General features: G+C 27.0%; 3 protein-coding genes across 4 annotated transcripts in view; all 3 read right to left on the bottom strand.

The window, feature by feature from the left end:
* Cow (Proteoglycan Cow) overlaps positions 1-12315 on the bottom strand; it is a 49292-nt gene extending 36977 nt beyond the window's left edge. The window contains exon 1 of one of the 2 annotated variants that reach the window (XM_074247891.1): positions 11395-12315. In XM_074247891.1, coding sequence (XP_074103992.1) covers positions 11395-11502 — 108 coding nt within the window. In that variant the 5' untranslated portion in view covers positions 11503-12315. The remainder of the gene's footprint in view (positions 1-11394) is intronic. The other variant, XM_074247890.1, reaches the window with a different exon arrangement.
* A 57-nt stretch (positions 12316-12372) lies between these two features.
* On the bottom strand, positions 12373-14865 carry Nurf-38 (Inorganic pyrophosphatase Nurf-38). Its single transcript, XM_074247892.1, has 8 exons — positions 14652-14865; positions 13902-14137; positions 13710-13796; positions 13556-13619; positions 13354-13416; positions 13019-13232; positions 12825-12934; positions 12373-12721 (listed from the first exon to the last, which is right to left on the bottom strand). Exons 1-8 carry the CDS (start codon positions 14848-14850, stop codon positions 12690-12692), a joined length of 1005 nt encoding a protein of 334 aa, XP_074103993.1. The 5' UTR covers positions 14851-14865; the 3' UTR covers positions 12373-12689.
* Positions 14866-16357: 1492 nt separating this feature from the next.
* LOC141530469 (venom protease) lies at positions 16358-24837 on the bottom strand. The gene is made up of 6 exons (XM_074247577.1): positions 24684-24837; positions 22918-22993; positions 19066-19392; positions 18399-18704; positions 18069-18322; positions 16358-17992 (listed from the first exon to the last, which is right to left on the bottom strand). Exons 2-6 carry the CDS (start codon positions 22988-22990, stop codon positions 17837-17839), a joined length of 1116 nt encoding a protein of 371 aa, XP_074103678.1. The 5' UTR covers positions 22991-22993; positions 24684-24837; the 3' UTR covers positions 16358-17836.
* Between the last annotated feature and the right edge of the window lie 409 nt (positions 24838-25246).

The following is a 25246-nucleotide window of genomic DNA, read 5'->3' as shown; positions in this document are numbered from 1 at the left end:
AAAACTCGACAAGTGAAAATTTGAAACGTAACAAATATTTTTTAGAAATTTCTACCAAACATCATGAATAATACAATTTATTTAAAATGTTATAACTATAACCTTATTTTTATGAAATAGTGCACTTGCACAGTGTTGTATATCGAATAATATGTAAATAGAAAAAATGAAAAAAAAAAAAAAATCGTCTCGTTCATATTCACTGAATAACGAGATGAAAGATATGTTCCTATTTGTTTCAATCCTAACAGTAGTTTTTACCTCTTGTTTTTTTCTATTATATAACGTCTACAGTCATATTCATTCTAGGCTTTTGTTCTATCTCACTTTATGGTTCAGTTAACACACGCCTGGTTACAATAAGAGGAATGATGATCATGCATTTTTCCACTTTTATACATCCAAACACATTTTTAAGTTATTTATTTTTATTTAAATTTATTTATTCGCATGGTTTACCTTCTGCACTTACTTGCACAACTTATGTCATTACCATTTATTATTGCAATTTATATGAAAAACTATAATACATAATAACGAAAAAAATCAAAATATATTTACAAATGTTTTAAAATCGTTAATGCGACCATAAAAAAATTTTGTACTATTAATTGATGCAATTTAACTCCCTCTACTTTATATGGTTTTTTCCCCGTAGCTTTATATACGTTTCTTCTTTGTATACCGTTGTTTTATTTTTAACGGATTTATTTTTTTATTTTCTTTTATTCTTTATTTTTATTTTTACGCTTTTTTCCCTTTTTTTTTATCTCGGAAATTTATATCGTAATTAATTAAAGTCAAACTAAATATTTATACTATTAAAACAAAAGTGTCAAATAGTAATATTGAAATAGAAAAATCCATAAATCCATAAAAAGTTCTATGCAATATCAATTGAATGATCAACTTTTTATCTGACTATTTAATTAAAATAAAATATTTAACGATGACAGGCCAGAAGGTTGCTACTGTTGAATAATTCATTATACATACATTCATTTTTTTCTGTTTCAAACTCATTATTAATTGTAGAAATTATATTTAAAGCCAAAGGCTATTTGTATCAGATTTTATATGTAAATACCGTCTGAACTGAAAAAAAAAAATTGTTCAAAACAATAAAAAAATTAGTATGCAAATTTAGATTAATATTCATCAACAAATTTTCGCTTTAGTTAAAGTTGATAAATTTTACTGTTCAACTTAAATGTAAAACTGATTTTAAAAATTCCATCATATATTTAAAAAAATGTTATCTTCCCACAAGTAAACAACTTATTGTGATATCATTAAAAATTTTTTTAAATCTTACGAATCTTCAATACGCTATTTTATTTATAATGCACATCTTATAATTTTCTTATTATGAAAATTCCTTGTCAGAACTTAAATAACAGCATAGTTAAATGCAATATTTAAAGAGACGTGTGTGAAAATTTCAGTCAAAAGTTTTTATAGGTTTTACAGACACATATATCTCGGGGACGAATAAAAATCAATAGAACTACCAGCAACGGAAGAACATTTTTATGGAACTGCTTTTTTTGGCATGAACGCTACTGGATAAAAACCCAATTGTTAACCGTTTCCTTAAATGCCTTCCACGTTCTCTACTTCTCATTAAATTTGCTATCATCTATTCAATAGATTTATCTAGGAAGAGTTTATTTTACAAAACAATTGTATATAGTGAAGTTGAAAAACAAACATATTCTTTTCTTTTCTGATTCCAATAAACAATTCTTTTGAGAGGTTTTGTTAGATTCAGTATGTACGTTTATTTATTTTTTTCAAATAGACATAAAAGTGCAAGAATACTTTATTCAAATAGAATATCAGCAGACTTTAAAGCCTACATTAAATAGAGAATAAGTAATAGACATAAAAAAACCTACGGATATTATTGTCAGGTTTTGTTATTCGTAACGCAATTTTTGAATGAGAAAGCTCATTTAAATCATGGACTTGCTGAGTGTCAATACAAAGGTTTATTGAAGTTAAAAGATACCTTTTAATTATTTTTAATAATTTAGTTTCAGTTTTATAGAAAAAAAAAAGTGTAACATTTTAACAATGATTTTAAATATATATTATAAATTCGCAGAATAATTTTTCCAACTTTTAGAAAAGTACAGATATAGAAAATATTCGAGAAATGTAGAAAATCAGCTCTCTTGTATTTAAACATATATAATCATTAGATAATTATCGTTAAAGGAAAATAATTTGAAAAAAATCTTAATATTTTAATAATTAAGAAAATGAAAATTTTAATAAAAGGAAAGTTTCTGTGTTATAATTAGAACTGCAATAATTGATAATAGAAATTTTTTCACTTTGAGACATTACATCAGCCAAGGACTGAAAAACGGGTTTTTCTTTGTTGAAAAGAAAATGGAAATTAATTTTTAAGTTGAATTTAAAATAATTTCTTAATAATACCGAATGCAAAAGAAAATTTGATAAAATTACACTGAAAAAATGAGGAAAAACAAAATACTGAATATATATTTCTATAAAAAGGATAATAAAAAAACACATTATACTCGAATTTACATTCAGGAAAAATATAGATAGATTTATATCACAAAAATTAGGTTAATGCGTTGAAAATTACGGCTTTTATCATATACATAATGTATACAGGTACACAAAGTAACATCATAATAAACAAACATTTAAATATAATTCTGCGTATACAAGTCAATAAATCATACAATACGTAAACCTGTAGCTTTTTTTAGTACATCTTTTAAATATAAATTTATTGTTTAATAAACTGCAAACATAATTAAAAACACGTATTTCGACCAAAAAACTTAAAATAGTTAAGCGCCGCATTTTTAGCATAGTACAGCTGACTATACAAATAATTTCGTATTAGCATTAACCGAATTTACCGAGAAAGTTATTTTATCAGATAGAAATCCGGAAAATATTGATTCTTGAGGGTCTTTGCCTTACTTTTAAACTTGTTAACTTTTCTTTTTAGCAGTTGTTATACAGGACACAGCCATTTGAGGATGGTGTAATAGTCTACGAATGAGTTTCCATAGTGTTATATCTAAGATATACGGATAAAGGTTAAGAAGTTACTAGTGACTACTGCCATATAACTCTAAAGAAAAGAAGAAAGAGAAATAATAATGTCCCTGGAGATTTTCTTTAAATTGATTTAATACTTTTAAGTCGGAAGTTTCCAACTTGTACAAAAAAAAATCTCTAACATTATTAAAAGTTCCGATAAAAAATGGATTAAATTTTAATACTTTGAATTTGCAACAAACACATATTCATTCATTTTGAAGTTAAAATTTATCTTCGATCATTACTATTCAGAACCCGCTAAATTATTCTGAAATGTTCCTTGTCTTAGTGCCAGAACATTCCTTAACTTTGTATTACGTTCCAGAAATGTCAGAATTTTCAAGAATACCATTGAAGTTTCTAGAGACCTAGAAGAAGAAATGCTTTAAAATGATTAATTTTTTTTATTATTAACTTTTTTTTCTGTTTACGGAGTATAGTAGCAATATTTTCCAACAAGTTCTAGCTGTCAAGAATCAGCTATAAAAATTAACATTTGTGTTTTCGCCTATATATACTGAAGATTTTACAACGAACGCATGATTTGATTACACAGATCTTGTTAATTTAACCCACAACAAATAAGAGGGCGCATAAAATTTGCAATGAAACGAGTTTAACATGCTCACACAAAAACAACGTTCACCGTACCTACTATTTACAACCAGATTGACGTTACTCCCTCAAACGCCAATGCGGTTCCAACTAAACGCTCGGTTAAATCCCATGAGATTGATAAAACATATGCGTGAAATGCAAAAGATTGGCATTGTACACCGATCATTTATGCATATGCAAGTAAAATACTGAAACGACTAGAAAGTCCAAGCTGAATAAAATTCTCAGTTAGGATTACAATAATAAAACAATAACACCGGTTTACTCGGTAATGAAGAACCAAGCCACAGGAAAAACACCTTGGTTTTTTAGTGATTCTATCACAAGTGCCGGAAACTTTAAAGATTTTATTTTACAATAGTTTATACAAAAAATATATCGTCAGAGTTACGTGATATAAGAAATATCTATTGTTAGTCTGTACCAAGTATCATCTCAAAAAAAAAGTATCAAAAAAGTTCTTAGGAAAGTGCAGAATAGTATTATATATATATATATATATATATATATATATATATATATATATATATATATATTATAGTATTAGATATATATCTAGGACGCTCCGAAAACTTTTGTAGGATACTGCTGCTGGACCGCGACACTGACTTGTCGCCTGCAGTAAAAATAGTTTTCGTTCCGAACGCGAAAACTCCATTGTCTTGTTGTGGATTCTTAACACGGAAATACGAGTATTGCTGATTGAAACGGAAAATATATTCAATAATAGTGCTTCCGAATTTACAAACTGTTTGTTCATTATTATATTTCGATCAATTTAATAAAGGGTGTGCTACGATGAATTATAATATTTCAAGTACTTCAATTAAGATAATTTATTCCCAGTTACACCACCTAGATAATTAATTTAAGTGGTAATGAGTTTGTGTTATTCAAACCCTCTAAATCATTATCTGACTTTTCCACCGAATACTCTAGTAGTTAGAGTCTATTGTATATACCGATTCAAACGAACGTACAACAATACGCTTAGCAGAAATGTATTGAATAATTTTTACAAAGCCGAAAGTAAAATTCGAATTATTTTTAAGACTTTTTTACATCAAATGCTGGTCTATGATGCAAAACTTGGTTTATAATATATTTTAATTACTGATAGTTATGTATTAACTTATTTAATCATCTTCAAGTAAATAAACTAATTATTCATGTTCAATGTATACTTGAGAATTTATTTTCCTGACGTTGAATAAAGTAAAAAATATCTGTACATCGTTTACATGAAAAAGCTATCTATCGAACCGATTGCGATTATGCATGTATTTTTTTTTTTTTGACAATAAAAAATTTTTTCAGTCAGAAAAAAAAGTAAAAATGAAAAGTTACAAGTCTTGTCTCTCACACTTATTCAGTTTCATTCAAAATACTCAACGTATAAGTGAATTTTTCGATATCATTTTGTTTGACATTTTCGTGTTCGTGTGTATAAAACTCCCCGAATCGCATACCAGCAAATACGCGAGACGCATCTTAGCTGGCGCCCGATAGTCTAGCCAATATTTCACCCATCTCACTGCCAACTTATGTGACATAACAGTTTATCTTTCAAATACTGACGCGTCAATGTTCTTAATCTCATATATATCCTTTAGGGTACAAAAGTTGAGTAAAGATAGTTGAATATAAAAAATGTTAAAAAAAATAAAGATAATAACAAATATAGATGATGTGATTTATCACATCTACAGTTTCACTGTTTTACTGTTACCATTATTGATTTTTTTGTTTGTTTTCACTGTTTGTTCATCTATAGACGGACTTCGGAAAATGCTTTTCAAGCCTATACTATATATATAGATATATAAGAAAAACTATTGTCATAGTCGTAGTTATTACTTTCTTACTTATTTTCTTCGTTGCTATTACTCCCGGCGGTGATAAATTTTTAGAATTTCCGCATCGTAGACTGTCGGCTATAAAATTGTATCGGTGATAAAAAAAATACATAAACGTGTTTACGTTGCACTTGATCATCTGATCCTTCTAATTTTTTCATGATCTCATTTTCTTCTTCGAGTATAGAACACAGAAAGAAAAATTTCTTGACTGGAGAACAAAATTTTTGGCTCAAGAAAATTTTCGGGTGCCTGAAAGAAGACCGGAATTGTGGTGGCCGAAGTAAAAATTTTTCTTGAAATTCTATTCTTGGTGGAAGTCATTTTTTCTTAATTCAAATTATCATAAATTCTTGATACAATAAATTTTTATACTTGATCAAAATTTTTAGATACTTTAGGGAAGTAGCGCCACCTACTTTAACTAGGAAAAAAATTTTCTCACTTTGAGAAAATTTTTCTCTTGAATATTTGATACCCATTTTATACTATTTTAGCGTACAATTTTACATATTGAATGAAAAAAAAATGATTCAATGTTATTTGATCTTCCCATTTGACATGTTAGTCAATAAAATATTAATGAAAATTTACTATCGAGATATTTAATTTTTTGGAGCAAGAGGCTAAATTTTCTCAAAACAAGAAGATTCTCTTGACTTAAATAAATTTTCTTGGATCAAGATACGTATTTCTTAAATCAAGAGAATTAATTTTGTTGGAATAAGTGAAATTTCTTGTGTAAAAAAAAATTTTTTTTCGCTCAAGAAAATAATTAGGAAGAAAAATATTTTCTTAAGTCAAGTGAACCTTTTTTCCCTGTGTTAAAATAACACGTTCTGTTCAAATTTTTACTTTGTTTCTTTAATAGAATTCGATATCATTAATCGACATAATACATTATATAAATTTTTGAATAAAGATTATAATTTTAGTTGTCCTTTAAAATTATTTTCACTCTGAAAATATTTAAAATAATAACAGAAAATAATCCACTCAGTTAAAGCCAGAAAATTAATTAAAAATTTTTAGTATCAATGTTACCATTTTATATTTTCGCTTAAATTTTGTTGATATCATTTTTGTAAAATACAGTATTTAAATTGAATTATAATAATTGAAAAAATTATGTTATAAATTAACTTAAGACAAAGAAGAAAAAAAGTTTTGCAAAGCACCAAAATGAAATAAAAAGTTTTTTTAATATTAATAGGAAAAAAATATTTCCAACTTAATTTAATAAGCTCGATGATTTACGTTATGATCTAGTATTGCAAACAGTACAAAAATATTTAAAAATGTGGAAATAGCATATTTAAAAAAAAAAAAAAGTTATAAAAAAGAAATGGCTCAACTTTTTGTATTTTGATTGTCAGAACTGAAGTGATTTACAAAAAATATAAAAAAAAATAAAAACAAACGATTCAATGAAAAAAAAAGTATACATACGAACATATTTTTTCAATTAGGTGATAGTTATTAGTCAATGTGTACGAAAGCAGAACACAGAAAATACAAGCACAAAGAATTTGGTGTGGAAATACGCATATTGATCGTTTCAGATACCTTTAGTAATGAAATTTCACCCCTGTTCAATTTGTGATTATAATTATTCTATTCTTTATGTTATGATTCACCAGATTGCACACAATCTTGTTCGGTCATCGATTATTCAGGTGATTATATGCTCAAAAAATTCTCATTAGTTAAACTAGATTCGTTTAGATCTCAACAATCAACAAATGCTTTTGAATGGATAATCAAACGAAGTTATTTCAATTAACAGTGTTGCTATTAAAGTCTTTGAATAAGTATATTATACCGTGTTTCGTTAATTTCATTATAGGTAACTAATATATCGGATTGTCGTGCGGTAATTTACTTTCTTTTATTTCTAACTGATTTTAATTAACCTAAAACTTTTCAGACGGTTTCATTAATATCCGAAATGTTCTGAAAATTTTAGCATTTTTTTAAACTGTTTAATAATTCCAATCATTCAAATGTTATTCCTACTGTAAAATTATAACTTTAGATACAGTTGGCAAAAATTAAGTGAAAGCAGACTCGACAAATGAGACTGATACTGATGTTAATCTACACGGAAAAAAGTAAAGTGTAATAAATAATAGCCGATTTATAATAAGTAATGGTCAACTGAAAAAAATTACCATTTCAAACAGGAAAATCGTGATTTTAACAATCACTTTATATTATTTATCATTTAAATGCTACAATTCATTATTTATATGGAAGAAAATACTATTTCAAGCAGTAATATTCGCTATGTGAAAGTCGAAAATGTTAAAGTATAATAATTAAGAATTTTGACTTTGATATTTATCGTTTCGTACCTTGAAAATGATCGCATGATATGTAAAAAATATAAACTACAGTTACTAAACAGTTACTAAATTTCTATATAAGCAACGTCAATATATACAAAGTAAAATTAAGATTTTTTATTGTTAACACCCACTCCCGCGATCTTTATTGGAGGTGATTCGGTGTAAAATCCATTCTTAGATCATTTTTGTATCACATGTAGACGACCCCTATTAAATTTAGAGTCTAAAGGAGCTACAGCTTGGAAATTAAAAATTTTCATTGTTAATACCTACCCCCGCAACCTTTTGTGGAGTGAGATGTCGTAAAATTAATTGATAGATTAGTTCTACATCTCTTACAGAAGATTCCTACCAAATTTGAAGTCGATGGGAGCTATAATTTAGAAACGGGAATTTTTCATTGTTAACGCTTCCGCAACCCCCCTTGTGGGTGGTATTTCGTAAAATCCGTTCTTAGTTGACCTCTATTCGGCAAAAGGAATATTCCTGCCAAATGTCAAGTCTCTAGGTCTTATAGTTCCAGAGATATCGTGATGAGTGACTTTATCTATATAAAATCTCTCATATATATATAGATACAGTTTCCATGGAGTGACCGCTTCTCAATTCTTTTCAATCAGTATTTTTAACCAGGGATTTCAGATGTTAAATTTTCCGAGCGTGAGACCTTGCCCTTCTCCTTATAGTGTGGACAATATATTGAAACAACAATTTTTACTGTTTGAAACTGTAATTTTTTAAGATGAGAGAGTCATTGTTTACTATAATGACAACTACTAATCACATTTTCGATATTAAATTATAAATTGTGGCTTTTACACTTTTTACATTAAGTTTTGTAATATTTATATTTGTGCCACCCCGATGTCCGCTGTACTGTTTGAAACTATAAAAATTAACCGGAATCCAAATGAATTTTACAGTTTACTTTTTTCTGTGTATCAAACGAGAAGGTTTTGATATTTGTTTCATGGAGTTATGAAAAATAAAAATGGGAAAAGCAAGTTTTTAGTATTTAAATATACTTCTAAAGGTAATAAAAATACTCTAAAAAAATCAAACAATTTTTATTACTTTATTTAAATATTATCATTATGTCCTACAAAAATATATTAAATTGTTAAGCTAGTCAGTTGCCTCAATTTTGAAAAAAATTTTAATCCAAAACTTCAAAGTTTTTTGGTAAGTATAATAATACAACCATTTCGGTACTAGTTTTTAAATAAAATGAGTTTCGGGGTCCTCCTGACCTTCAGTTGTATTTTAAAGGCATAAATCATATTATTAAAAAATATAATACTATATAAATTCTGTATTTCTTTTCGAAAGTATTGTTTAAGTTTTCAGAACATGTAATTTCCGGGCAATTCAAATGGTACAAATTAACATTATTTACTCTCGTGACTCGAGTTATTTTGACAATACCTTACCCGACTCAGCGAATGTACTACAGTTGATTTTTCAATAGCTGATTAACTATCGATCTGATCAGACTAAGAATTCAAACGATCTAATTTGTAGACAGCTTTCCTGATTCCAGCAAGAAAAATTGAAGTAGTTTAATTCTCCGATAAGACAACTTTCCATTAAACCGCTTTTGTACTTTATAGTATTTAGTACGGAATAAAATTAATTCCGAGTTCAACGAGGATCATCTCTAACAACTCAAACTCGTAGGTCAAAAACGGAATAATTTAAAATAAACTAGCTATGACTAGCTTTTAACATTTTTTATTTAGCATCATAAAGTTTAAAATTTAAAAATTTGAACTTGAGTTATTGATAGATGGCATTATGTTTTATTTATTTGAAATTGGAACACTCGAAAAAATATCAATAAAAAAGCAACTGACCAGTAAATATAATAGTGGTCAAGTGAGCTAGACGGCATTAAATATAAATTAGGACTAAAATTTTTAGGCATTAAAATCGGGTCAGTCTATGAAACCCGACAATTTCAGTGCTCAAAAAGGTGTGCGTGAGTAAATAAAATTAAAAGCACACAAATCTTTATCCAGACGATTTTTTGTAATATTTAATAACAGCAAACTCGATGATTCAATTTATTATAGTTTGCATAAAACTTATGGGTGCCCTTCAATGTTATATTATTATAACTGTAAATATGCATAATATAATGCATGACATGCATAGGCGTGTTGAAGATTATTTATATTTAATTTTATTTACTCAGCTATTGAAATATTCTCGATTGAAGATAGTAAAACAATAACAATACTTTTTATAGACTTGAAAGTATTAAAAATGAATTAAATAAAAACTACAAAACAATAGACAGAGAACAAAGAATTTTTTAAAAAATAAAACTCATTCGTAGTTGTTACGACTTTTTACGACTTTTACTTTTTTACGCCTATATGAACAATGCAGCATTTAATAATGAATACTAAAATGATATAAATATTTGAAATTAAATTAAAAAAAAAAAAAATTTATCTGCAGAGTGAAATCAGATTATAAATAAAATATTTTATACTTTACACGGAATATTTTCCAAGTTATTACTAATTTTAATATAGTAATTATTTTAGAATACAAAAAAGGATTAAAGTATAATTTAAAAATTTGATGGGTAGTTTAAAAGCTGTTTAATAAAACATAAACTACGTATTTGACTGCCGAAAACAGGTTTTTTAAATATTCTTTTATGTGCAAGAATGTCCACGCATGTTACTGCGTTTTTTATTTTTGTTTATTTTATATAGGACCTCACATCCACAAGACTGCAGAGTGTAATTGAATAGAAAAAAGTTTTATACAACAGTATAATTAACGTGTTATATACCTTTTTTTTTGTCAAATCCAATTATAATTTATGATCTTGCGTATTTAAAATCAAGAGTTATTTTTTTAAATTCAAACTTTATTTATTTATTTATTTATCAAATACTTTTATTGTATATAACTTCCACTCTAGAGATTTAGTAAGATTGTTTTCAACAAACTTATAAGAGAAGTATATGTAATAAATTAACAAAGAAACTCGAACGTATTCCAATACAAGAAAAAGTTTTCAGCGTTACTTTTATTATTTCATGCGGAAAATTTATGCGTTCAAAAAACAAGAAAAATAAAAATAGAGATGATAATTATCAGTAAATTGATAAATTACAAAATTTCTGAAGTGACGTTAATTATTATACTTACATTTATAATTTAGATTTTAATTAAAAGTAATAAAAAATTGCAATTGTAAATTAATGATATTCAATAATCATAAATTTGATCTTATAAATAATTAAGCTATAAAAATAATAATGACATTAACGTTAGCTGTCACTTGAAAATTTTTTAATTTTTTTTAACAAATAAATTTGCTCCAAAAAATTATTTTTAAAAAATTGCATTTGTAGTTTTTTAAAATTTCTAAATGTCAATTTTTTTTGCCATAATTTATTTGTTACAAAAATTCTTAAAATTATTAACTATCTGCTAAGTTAATTTTCATAAATAATAATTACCTCTTCAGCAAATTCAAAGTCGCCGTCGAATTTTCGTTTGCCCTCGGTCCTGACAATTACAATAAAAAATGCCGTCACGAGGAACACACCACTCAGTAACCGCCTCATAATGTTTTTCACTCCAACAAACTTTCAAGTTTTTTTTTTTTTAATTCTCTGTAATTTTATATACAGGGTAAAAAATATATTTTAGAATAATGTGTCACTTATGTTACCAACAATATCATATATTGATAAATGAATTTATCGTAATAAACATGTATAGATTGTATTTAGGAAATCAATCGTAGCAGCAAGGATAAAATAATAAACCTGAACTGAAACAGATTATTTATTCGTCTTGTTAGTGATATTGTCTTGACATACTATTTAGAATGCGGTAATATATGACAGTACTGATAAAACCGGAAGAATTAGAGTTGTTATTGATACACACGCGACGATAGTACACGCACGACGTAGACGTACTATAACACGTATATTGTAAAAGCCAGCGACCCCGATTGTGCTGTGTTACTCTCCAGGAGTTGAGAAAATAATGACTGTACACTGTACGCTACCAGAAGAGAAGGGTACGGTTACATCGCCGACGCACAAACACACACTTGACGTTATTGGTCAAATTCCAGAGCAGGTAGAAGCGAGACGTCAAGGGTAGGAGAATAAGATGAAACGAGATGACTAGACTCGATCGAATGTGCTGTAGATAAAGACCGTCAACGAAAGAGTATGGATGTTGGTTAGTCTACGTAGGGACGATCCTCATTTCACCCTACGCCATTTCCTCGGTTAGTTTCGCGCGAGCGCGGCGTCGTCCGCGATCCAGTCGATATTCGACACAGCTCATGTTTGGATTTTATTCTTTCAATTTTACTTTTATTTAGTTTATATAAGCTAATATATATTTATTTTTATAGCTAAGATTAATATTAATTTTAGTTCCAACGAACAGGCTTTTAATTATTTTAAATAACAAAATATTTTTATATTTTAATTTAATTAAACTTGCAAAAGTTTTTCTTTTATTTTTTTAACAAATGCATGTCACAACCCCTTGATATTTTAACAGAGAAATAGTTCAATAGCGAAGTACTTATCTAGTCTAATTTTTCTCCTGTAGTGCAATAAATACAAATAGAAAGAGATAATAATGAATCAGGAGATAAATTTTTTTACATAATATAAGATATTTAAGCGCATAATAAATATATAGGAAAATGAGAATTATTATTCAGCAAATAAACTATCTCAGATGTTATCTTGCTCCGTTCTTCGTGTTAAAAACACAAATATTCTCACTTGAGATGCACGTAATGCCACTTATCAACTGTAAAATAAACATTAATTTAGTTTTATAATTGATTGAAATCTTAAATTGAATACTTAAATTGATTAAGCGACTAAATTTGTTGAATGTTAATGATTCTTACCAGCGGGCTCTAAACTTTGTGATTCGCATGGTTCAGGTGCATTTTTTAAAATTTCCTCAGCAGCACTAACATCAATTTTAAATGGGCTACCTTCTACAGTTAGGTTTGCGCTGTAATTTAAATATAAAGGTTACAAAGTGTGTTCATAGGAAAAAAAAATGAAATTAAAAAAAAAAAAAACAAATAAAACTTGCCATGATATTCCCGGAGTTTCACTATCACGACTGATTAGATTTTTCCAATGCTCGTGTACCTCTTCAATAATGTGCAGTGCGAAATCACGGGGCTTCGCCTCACCATTAAAAGCAAATTGGTTTTCTGGTTTACCGTCAGGAATTTTATAAATCTTGAACCACTCGATTGTTGCTTTTAACAAGCCTGGATAGAATTTATCAACGTCGGCAATATCTGAAAATAAACTCGTTTAGTTATTCAAATGTATGAATTCATTATTTGTATGATAAAAGCATCATGAGCTTATTTTTGTCTTTTTTTTCTTATGAATAATTGATTATTGAAAAATATTTACCATTCATTTGTTCAGCAAGTGGATCATTAACGTCGATTACTATAACTTTCCAATCAGTTTCACCTGCAAGAAAATGTCTTTTGATATTTTTCTTTCATAAATGATAAATCTTGTAGAATTTTTGCATCTCGGAAATTAAAAACCTTTTTTTTTTTTTTTCAATTTGATTTTTATAAAAAGAAAAAATTAATTCAAGTCTTACCTTCGTCGATCAAAGCTACAGTCCCCAAAACTTTTACTTTCAATACGTCACCTCTTTTAGCCACCTTAGGAGAAACATAAAAACAAAATTTCATTATTTAGCAAACACTTAATTAAATACAAAAACCAAGTTATAAATTAAACTTGTTCATTACCCGGTATCCAATTTCAAGTACATCAATTGGATCATTATCTCCTTTGAACCCAGTAGCTTCGTCTAGTACTTCTGGATTCTCCCAAGTCTGTAATAATTAACACAATTGAATTGTTATGATTATTATCTTAAATGCAATTAATTATTTTCAACAACACTTGAATAAATTAAATAGAAATGATCTCTACTTTACCTGAGGCAAAGCTCCATAATTCCAAATATACCCGTGATGAGGGAAGCAATTAGCGACGAAACGAAGCTTTCCATTTTTAATATCCTGTTTAATAGGATTCAAAGGTTCTTTTAAATTTATTTCCATTTTAGCATTGGTCCATCTTGGCACTTCAACCACCATATGTAATACTTTATTGGCTTCATTTGCATAAAGAGGAATGTCGTGCATAGGTGAGATTGCTGTTTCTTCATTTTCTGTAATAAAAAAATAATAAGTATGTTACTGAATTATTTTTTTTGCTATCTCACATTTTTAATTAATGACACATGACAGTTCACTATTTTTTATATTTTATTCAATCTTAGACAATTAATAACACATTTTTTTTTCAATCCAACTTTGACATTTTAATATTAGATTTAAATTTAGGAAAATAATTATTCGAGTGAAGGTAAATTGTAATTGTATGGAATTAAAAATTTTTTTAAATTAAACAGTAAAAAGAGATTGATGTGAGGGAAATGGTGATACTATGATAATATATTTCAAGTTCATAAGATATGACAATATTGTGTCAGATATTACGTTTATTATCTTATTGAAAGATTCTCTTATTGCGGAAATTACGGGTATAGCAAAACCGGTAGTATTGAATCAATCATTATCTCTTGACCTCATGGACTATAAAAAAATGTTGTTGTATTATAACATAATGCTATTGGTTAATACAATAAAAGGTTATGACCGTGAATAAATGATAATACTTACTGAAGTAAATTTTAAAGTCCGTTGAATTGGGCGCACCCCGCTCCTCAGTTGTGAAAGACATTGTTAATTTAGGTGTTTTGTGCTTTATTAATTGTGTATTATAGCTGCTTAGAAGTTGTTTAGCGAGTAAACTAAGCGGAAACGATAATTTGTTCAAACCGTAACTACGAAACGTGTGCAAGCACGTCAAGGCTGCCATCGCGACATCTAACGACAATCGACAACACTAGATTGTTTCAATTTATTTTTTATGTTTATAGTTAGTATTTATGTTAACTACTTATCAGTGATAAATAAAACAAATAGCATTAAAAATTTTCTAAATTTTTACAAATCCATGTTTGATAAATTATCAACCTAATAACAATAATTATTAAATAATTCAATGAAATTAAAGCTAGCTGTCACTTGACAATTTTTTAATTTTTTTTAACAAATAAATTTGCTCCAAAAAATTATTTTTAAAAAATTGCATGTGTTGTTTTTTTAAATTTCTAAATGTCAATTTTTTTTATAAATTTTATTTTTGCCATAATTTATCTGTTACAAAAATTCTTAAAATTATCAACTATCTGCTAAGTTTATTTTCATACTAATTCATCTTGAAATTAATATTATTAAATTGAAATTAATATTATTAAATAAGACTGAAGTTGACAGATATTAAAATTTTTTTTAGAATTTTGTAGCAATTAAATTATTAAAAAAAAATTTAATTAAAAAGTTTCACGTGTGAAAGTTAATAAAAATTACAAGTGAAAATTTTTAGAAGCATTTTTTTATTGTAATTAATTTGTTAAAAAAATTTTTAAAATTGACAGCTGACCGCTAATTTCAGTATTATATTTTTAATTATGACCATTACACATGATATTTAATTTAGCTGTCACTTTTGACAATTTCTTAATTTTTTTTAACAAAAAAATTTGTTCGAAAAAATTATTTTCAAAAAATTTCATTTTTAATTTTGTTAAATTTCTACAAGTCCATTTTTTTAATAATTTTTTTTTTTGCAATAATTTATTTATTATTAAAGAAAATTTTAAAAATTGTCAAGTCACAGCTAAATTTAATGTCATCCATTACACGCATGCTTAAAAATAAAAATTCTAAGATTAAGAATTAATTAATTAATTTTAATTGCCAACTTTTTTCAGCTTTTTATAATGATTGTTATTTTTTAATCTGATTATTAATTATTTTTTTAGGTAAGATTATTTATAAATTAAGTTATTGTAGCTGGTCTCATGGAATTTAAAGAAAATGTTGTTATAATATGTTTTATTTCGTCCAGTTATGCCGAAAAATAGCACCGGTTCAAAAATTTATGTATAGATATGTAATATAACGGGCCATGTAGGCAGGATTGCGCCCACAGTTCTCAACCAATCTTTATAAAATTTTATGGACTTATTCTATGAAAATACCGAGACCAAGTTCGAAGATAAGCAAAATTGATTAGTTCATTTCGTAGTTGTGAGTGATTGAAAACTTTTTTCATTTTCGAAAAATTTTTATTTTTGTTAATTTTATCAAAATAATATTTTTACCGTCAAATATAGTTCAAATGTATTGACTTTATCTCAACGCTTAAACAATTATCTTTACCTTAAACTATAATTCGTAGGCTTTTTTTTAATTTTTTTTTTAATTTTTCTAGGGCTTTGAAAATTTGAAAAATTTTTAATCAATGTAATTACAATGTATTTAGTCACGTATTTTCATCTTTATTATTAATTATTCTACATTCTTTAAATAAATCTACCTACCCATGTTAGACTTAGCTAAGTGGCGCTTTTTTTATTTTATTCCATTTTTTAACGCATTTTTAATATTTAAATGTGTTGCTACAATTGAGAGACATCGGATAATTTTTAGAAAATTTTTAACTAATATTACATCGAGAAAAATTTATTTAAAAAATTCCATCTTTAGAAGCTCTAATAAATTATATATACAATTTTTTGAAAATAATTTTCTGGATCTAGTTTGTTATTTAAAAACAATTAAAAAATTTTCGAGTGCCTGCTAATTTTAATGTCATTTTTAAAATACATGGATATTTGAAAAGTTTTTACTTTTGATAGTTCTATTAATTAGGTACCGTAGTTTATAAAATGCTTCAGTTGAAATGTTTTAGAATTATACTCGTAAGTGAAATAATTTAATTATGAACATTTTTTTGCATAGATATTTTATTAGTAATATTTATTCCACGCTTAAATTTTCTGTGGATGACTAATAAGTACAACATTGCGCGGTTACCTTACTTATGAATACTTCATCATGAGTTGTGATAAAATAAAAAAATATGAGCATTTTTCAAGGTATAAACGGAAAAAAAAAAAAAAACTACAGTAAATAATAAATACTAAAATCGATGATAAATACTATTTCAAACAGTAAAATCGTGATTTTAATAATTAACTTGTTATATTTATTATTTTAATCTTACAATATCCAATGTTTATATAGAAAGAATTCCATTTAAAACAGTAATAACAGTTATGGAAATGCTGGCACTAAAAATCGCAGACATCTGACAATATTTATGATTTTTTTTTGTTGAAAAAATTATAAGAAAATTAAAAGAAAAATTTTAGATGTAAAATATTTGAAAAACTTTTAGAGCAAATTTTCAAAAATAATTTTTTAGCTTCAATTTAATTAATGAAAAAGAAAAAAATTAAAAAAATGTTGAACATTTGCTAATTTGAGTATCATATGTAAATGTCAAAAAAATTAAAATGCCACTCCCGAGTCTGAGCATATTTTACGCTTAGCTTTTTCTTTGTATAAAGCTAGTAAAAATGATTCATAATTACTGAATACGGAAAACTTAATTTATATTTATATATTTAATAAGTACAATCGCAAAAAGACCATAAGTAATATGGTCAATTTGCATATCTTACCACGAATAGTTCAGTCGTCAATGATTTATTATTAAAATAGTTGCAATTCCATGAACGATAAATATTTAAAAGATGAAATTTTTGATGGAAAATTGTGTTAAAAATAGAATAAATTACTTTTGAATATTAAAATTTAAGTACACTATTTTTATTTATATTCCTATTCATTACTTTTATGATTACTTTTAGTAATTCATAAAAATTTAGTCTCAATATAAATTTAAGCATTCAAGAATTTTCTATTTAAGATCTAAGCTGAATAAATCACATTTAATCTAGATTAGATGTTATAAAATCGGCAAATTCTCCGACTTTGGTATACACGCCAGGAATACCGCGCTCAGCACATCGAAAACCGTAAGACACAACACCGATAATGTAAAATGATTTTCCAAGTGGATACATCAAAGGACCACCGCTGTCTCCCTAAAAATTTTGAAAAAATTGTGTTGAATAATAAAATAGACATTTAAATAATAAAATTAATTTCGGCAAAATTTACCTGACATGCATCTTTGCCGCCTTTAGCAAAACCAGCGCAAAGAACTCGATTATCAATAATCGCAGTATTAAATCGTTTGAAGGCATTAACACATGTCTCTGGTTCAACTACAGGCAATTGAAGTTGCTGCAATGCTTTGGCAGATGGTCCTCGCCAATAAATTGAGCCCCAACCAGCAATGAAAGGTATAGAGTTAACAAAATTTCTGCCAATAAGTTCCTTTACAAATGGCAAACATATCGGTTGCAAGTTAGCTGTAATTAAATAAATTATTTTTTAATTTTTATAATTATAGGTTCTATTAAAAACAGGAAGGTCAATGATACTTACGAGTAAATTGAACATCCTGTGCTAGCCTAATCATGGCAATATCATCGGTATAATGATTATCACTGTAATCAGGGTGAGGAGTAGCTTTATCTATTAAAATATCAACTGGATTGGCTCCATCGTCAACGGAATCGTCGAGATTAAGATCACCAAGACGGACAACATACAAGTCTTGACGTAGAAAAACGCAATGAGCAGCCGTCAGAACGTGACGGGAGGATATCAAAGTTCCGCCACAAAGCCATGATGGCTGATCCGGATGCTTAGATGATCGGTAGCCCAATATAGCTATCCAAGGCCAGGCTCCTATACAAATTTAATTGGTATAATAAATCAAATATCTAAATTAACATAGTTACTAGTCATTAACACAATATTTACATTTCAAAGCATCATCTAAGTTGGTATGTAAAAATTTTTGATTTTTCTTAGCATGAAATATTTTTTGCTTGTTGTTGAATTGTTTTTTTTTTTTTTTTTTTTTTTTTTTCCCAGAAATTAATATTTATGACATATATACTCTTTTCTACGTGCGTGAAGGTCTCAGTAATGACCTCCGACATGGTCGGTGAGCATTTAATTGTCCATAGTGCGGACCAAATGATAATAATTTAAAAATAAAATTGCAGTTTTAAAATAAAAAAAATAAAAACAAAAGATTGATTACCAAGTATTGCGGGGACTCCTCCAACGATCTTTGGAATTGGGCCATTAGATTGGCCACATTGAGGAGCAAATAATGGGCCATAGGATGTGTTCCGTAGTGGGAGCTCTGGTGACGGTGTTGTTGAGAATTCATTACCGTTCTCATTAACATTACTTTCACTTGTCGGGCAGCATACTTTTGGGTCTCGACCATCAAATCCACACAGGGAATTCCGTAAAAAATTAGTCACTGAAGTACCATAAGTCCGGAGCAAATCAAGAAGCGGTGTACAACTTCTAATGTTCATACATTTTCCTGGTAGATTGATTGGATTCGTACAATCTGTTTCTAAAATAATCATTCATTTTTTATGAATCATTCTTTATCTCAAGTTTATTTATATTACTACTCACAGTAAACGATAAATCGTAATTATGGATCAATCAAAGTTACGTAATTATATTTTCATAATTATGCGTACGTGATCGAAAAAATTATTTATTATTAATCATATTCATTTGTGGATACGTTTACGATGTGTTTATTTTTTTTTTTAATGAAAATTGTTATCGAAATGACAAATTTAGTTAAGCATATGATGGAGAAATTAATTTATGTCAATCAATACTTATAAATTAAAATTAATTTAATTTTTATGCATAATTATTAAATGAACCTCCATAGGAAACTGTTAATTGATCAAATTTCGAGCAATGAAAAAAATTAGGAAAACGGTTGATCCTAAAGGCCATCCCTACGACTTCACGGTAATTCCATACTTAAGCGCTCAAAATTACACTCATTACGGTTTTGAGCTCTTCGACCTCAAAAGTCTTATAGAAGTTTCATCGAAAACTATTTTTTGGATTTTTAAATTGAAATAACTTTTGGACGAATGAACCGATTTTCTCGTGGTTTACGGCATTCAACGCAGTTTTGTGAGTTATTTAAAGAATCTTTGAGTGCGAACTGATCAGACTAAAAATTTCATAGAAATTCAGAAAAAAACTTTTTTTTTCAGTTTTTTTTTTACGATGATTTCTCACGAACAAATCAACTGATTTTGACCGGACCGGCGGCAATCAACATGATTTTTTTGATGGTAAATTAAACTGATTAGTTCTTGGACTCGATCGGTAATCCCGCATGGAACAGAAAAAACGTCAAAAATATATGCAAATATGTATTTTCACATATATTTTTTTTACGCTAAATATATGCAAACATATTCCGCAATAGATAATAAAATATATGTCTACATATACACTCGCATTTATAAATATATATATTCGCATATATTAACATATATCCGCGCATCTAATTGTCTAGATACACAGAAAAAAATTTATTTTGAATAAAGCAAATAATTTTGAAGAATTTCACCTTCTTGTTTTGAATAAAGATATTCTTAAACTAAGAAATTTTTTTTCAGTGTATGCTTACATATATGTCAACATATATTTTGGCATGAATCTCACATATATGTCAGCATCTATGTGAAAAATATTTTTTTTGCGTAAACATATGCGGCATATATATTATATATGTGACATAATATATTTCTCCATGCGAGAAAGCCGTTTAAAAGTTACTCAAAAAACCAAATTTAAAAAAATTATTTTTTTTCTTTTTTTTGGGATTTTTCGGAATCTACCAGTCCAAACTCATTGATATTACTTTAGTTCCAATCGGTCAAACGGTTCAAAAGTTATAAGCAGTTTACATACGGCCACACACACACACACACACACACACGCACACACGCACACACACACGCACACACACACACACACACACATACACACACACACACCGCAGACATCGCGGAAACATTCGGGGAAGCTTCCGAAAATTTTTAATTTTCTAAGCGGGAAGTTAAAAATTTTTAATCTAATTTGGATTAAAATATAAAAAGATTAGAAATCAATAAGATGATTCTAAAAAAATTAATTTACATTTGTTAACAATTTTATATTTTTCGATAGATATATGGAATTTCCAAAATAAATAAAAATTTTAAGTCATTAAAGATTATATTAATGATATTTCTACAGACCGACAAATCATAAATTAGTAATAAAACCTATTTTTGTACCTTATTTTTTTTTTAATTGGAATTTTTATTTACTTTACTTTATTAATAATGGATAAAATTTCAACCATTAGAAGAAAATAACAGTAAATACTAGAGAAGCTTCTTTACCGAAATATGTAAATCATAGTAAAAAAAAATCAAAAAAGCAGTTGATTTCTAGGTCACCCCTGGAACTTATCACACTTTATCTTCCTGATAAACTCACAAATGTTACCATTGATTGATTTTTGAGCTCTTTGAGTGGAAATTTTAAAAATTATATAAAAAAAAAAGATCATTTAAAATTTTTCAATGGTTATAACTTTTAAAAGTGTCATTTGATTTTAATTTTCTTTACGACATTTGACCCGATTCTTGAAGTAAAAAAAAAGTGTCTCTGATGTATCAAGTTGATTAGTCAAATACTTTGAAAGTTTAAAAAAAAAACTTAAAAAATTTTCTTTTTGTTTTTTATTATTTGAATATCTTCAAAAACGGCTCGACTGATTGCCTGCAAAATCTAATTAGATTGAAGTCTCAATGAACACTTTCGAAGACCGTATCACTCACCTCGATCGGAGTTTTGTTTTGAAAATATCGTATAAAAAGATTTTATTTACATACACATATATACATACGCTCATCTACACACACAACACGCGCGCGCGGCCGAACATCCAGCCGGAAATAGTTGGAACGTCTTCCTAGAACCTTAAAGTTCTGAGATCTAATGAAAACTCGCATTCTCAATATCGAACCGAAACCAATAACTTGCTTCTTTTTAAAATTATATTAATTTTCAAAGCAGGAAATTAAAAATGAAAATTTACAATAATTCTCATTTTTCAATAGCCAGATTTACTTTATTTAGAAGATTTTTTTTTCTTAAAAAAAAGTTATTAAAATGACAACATAAGTAGTAACATCTTATAACAGAAAAATTTATTTATATGATTCGACCATTAATATTTATAAACAAGTATTAATTGAATTTTAATTAATAGTTATAATACTGAATGGACTTTCCATAGGAAACGGTTAAATGGGTAAATTCTAAGTATCATTAAAAAGTTTTGATATAGTTCTAATTAAAATATAAAAAAATCAAAAGTTTAATAACGTAAGCAGCAATAAAAAAAAAAAAATAATAGCATGATAATTGAATTTATGGGTGTTGATAACTCTATATTTCTTAATAATAGTGCTTTATTTTTTTATATATAATTAATAAATGGATTTTCTAGAACCTCTAACAATTTTGTCATAATTAAAGACAAAAGCGGTTTTTTTGTTTTTTTATTAATGAATAAATTTTTATTACTTTCAACTATTTTAACCGTACATGGAAATTTTTAAATGATTAATAGAAAAAATTTCGATCATTATTATATTAAAAAAAAAATGACAATGAAGTTCGTTAGTAGAAAGCTTCTTAAATAAAAAATGTAAACTATTGTGAGGAGCGAAGGTTTACAATACTCATATTTATTTAGTAACATAATTGACGATGACGTCTTTAACAATTTATAAATTGCGCATGAAAAAATGCTTCAACTACGAAATTCTGTGATGATGATGATGATGATGTTGATGATAATAAAAAAGGTAAACAAGTTGAGTATGAATTAAATTTCATCATCCAGGCTTCAATTCACTTGATCTGTCTAAAGTCATTTATACGTCATACTATCATTGAGTATTGAGCCCGTGCCTTTTGCGTGTAAAAAATCCTTGACCTCGTTAGATCTACATTTGATGACGATGTATGATTCCAAGAAATAATTTTGCAGCGTACTTACCCTGAGATTGGGTTGAGTTGATGATTAACAGAGTTAGGATCAAATGGAAAAGCCATCTGGGGTGCACGTTCATTTTCTATATATAAAAAAATCGATCAAATATTAAAAAAGAATCTTGCAGAAATAAATTTTATGGTTCAAAGTTCCTGGGAATTTTGAAGGACATAAGTTTCAGGTGTTAATTTGATGCCTCATATCCTCAAGAGAAAAATAATTGTATGTGAAGGCCATGTAACCACCGAATTGTTTACTGATGTAATGAACAAATTTTAATGTATACATTTTTTAATATTTCTTATTCTCTAACAATAATAATGTCCACGCTCAACTGCCTCAACTTCCGATTACAAATTATAATGGAGCGTTTAAAATTCTGTCATTCGTAAACATCATTTGGGAATCCCTTCGATTTATTTCAATTTTTTTTTTCATAATGAGGAAATAATAACACAAAGGAAAAGAAATAGACAGAAAAAAAAACAAGTTCAATCTTGAGTGACTTTTTCCTTGATATTTTTAATACGATTGAATCGATTGAATAATTTTGTTTTTTTCATTATACACACAATGAATATAATAATATTCATGGTCTTATTTTATGAAAAAGTAATAATTATTTTTTTGACTAACACCTGTTATCAAAAAATCTTTTAAAAAACTATTAATTAAAGTTCTATTGAACGCTTTAATTCGATATGATAACGGACTAATTAAAAAAAATTTAAAAAAAAAAAATTTTTTTCATAACAGAAATTACAAATTATAAAATTCCAAAGTTTTCAAAAATTTTGATCCCTCTGTCTCAATTGAAATGATCGACTTAATTCATTCCAAAGTTATACAAGAACGGAATATTAATTAAGGATTGACAAAAATAAACATTTATTAGTTGCAACTTCTAAAACACGTTAACCTGATTGGTTCTTGCAGAAATCGAAAATATTTGTCAACACTGAATTTACATATATTCAAGTTCTTCAGATCAGATATGTAAAAGTTATTTCTACCAAAAGCTAAATTAAATTTATTAGTACAGTTGAACTTTAAACTTCTTGAAAACTACATGGCCGATTGATCTCAAGTTTCTATCAGATTTAAAATCTAAATAAACTTCGATATCTGCAAGAACTCTTCAAATCACTCGATTTGTTTTAGAATCGTACTAGATTTTGTTTACACAGCACACACTTTGGTATTTTAAAAGGAAATAATTCATAATTATTTTGTTTATTCAATTTCAAATCAAGAATATTTATTTCAAATTAAATTTTTGTAATTATATCTGATTAAAAACTTGTTTTTTTTTATTTTAAATTTTCAGTTTTCGATTTTCATATCGGAAGGTTTTTATATCAATAAAATCGAGACGTTCGCTGAATAAAATATATTAAATAATCATAAATCATTACCACGTGTATAAACAATTCTATCACTGCAGCAATTTTATTATTATTTTTTTTTTGTACTAGCTTAGTGATTTCTATAAACACATATAATTAATCTATCAATTATTAATACTTATTACATGAAATTTAAAAAATATATTATTTAAAACAAAATTAATTTAAAGTCTTGTCTATTCAATGTACAAGACATAATTCACTTTTAAAATAAAACAAATGTTTCTTTTGTATCGAACGACATAATCTATTTAAAAGTAGTTTCTTGAATTAGGAGGAAATGATTTATTAGATAAAATAATATTTGTACATTATTGAATATGGTAATGAGAAGAACAAAAAAATATAATAAATTGTAGATAATACCTTTTTATTTATTGATAAATCTGGATGCGAGTTAGAAAATTTAAATAAAATAAACTAGTCAGCTGCGCGGCACAGCCTCGAGATCACTACGACGAAAGAAGACTGTCGATGATCATACTGACTACATTCTCTTTATATCTAGAAGCGTTTCCATGCTGTACTGGGAATCGGATCATTAATCGATACTTGATCGGCTAATTACACTTACACTTATATTTCGTGGTCCACTAAAAAAACCTTTTTTATAATAATCATATCCACATTCAAGGTCAGGATGACTGAATCATAACTACACGTAGTGCAGAAATATTTCAATTACATTTAATACATTTATTAAATAATCCTGTTATAACTATAATTTAATAATAGACTTATTTATTTTAATGATTCATTAATGCTTTTTTAATTATTAAAATTAAATTAATTACTTAAGTTTTCATGTAATAAATTATAACGGACTATTGAATTTTTATTATCACGATACTAATCCTGGAACTGAGTGATTTGTAATAAAAATGACAACTCGGGTAATTCCATTAACTTAAGTGAATCGTGATTGCAAC

This window comes from Cotesia typhae, unplaced genomic scaffold (assembly GCF_013202065.1).
Source record: "Cotesia typhae breed Kobodo isofemale line unplaced genomic scaffold, CoteBio_Ctyphae contig_5, whole genome shotgun sequence".
NCBI lineage: Eukaryota > Metazoa > Arthropoda > Insecta > Hymenoptera > Braconidae > Cotesia > Cotesia typhae.
This window is presented reverse-complemented; position numbering and strand designations above follow the sequence as displayed.

Excerpts from the sequence above, each read along its gene's own strand:
- Nurf-38 (XM_074247892.1), bottom strand. The coding sequence starts at position 14,850 with ATGGCAGCCTTGACGTGCTTGCACACGTTTCGTAGTTACGGTTTGAAC. Across the intron at positions 13,797-13,901 it reads ATTATGGAGCTTTGCCTCAG|ACTTGGGAGAATCCAGAAGT; the intron begins GTAAAGTAGAGA and ends TAATTATTACAG. Across the intron at positions 13,417-13,555 it reads TGTAGCTTTGATCGACGAAG|GTGAAACTGATTGGAAAGTT; the intron begins GTAAGACTTGAA and ends ATTTTCTTGCAG.
- LOC141530469 (XM_074247577.1), bottom strand. The coding sequence starts at position 22,990 with ATGAACGTGCACCCCAGATGGCTTTTCCATTTGATCCTAACTCTGTTA. Across the intron at positions 18,705-19,065 it reads AGGAGTCCCCGCAATACTTG|GAGCCTGGCCTTGGATAGCT; the intron begins GTAATCAATCTT and ends AAATTTGTATAG. Across the intron at positions 18,323-18,398 it reads ACAGGATGTTCAATTTACTC|CTAACTTGCAACCGATATGT; the intron begins GTAAGTATCATT and ends ATTTAATTACAG.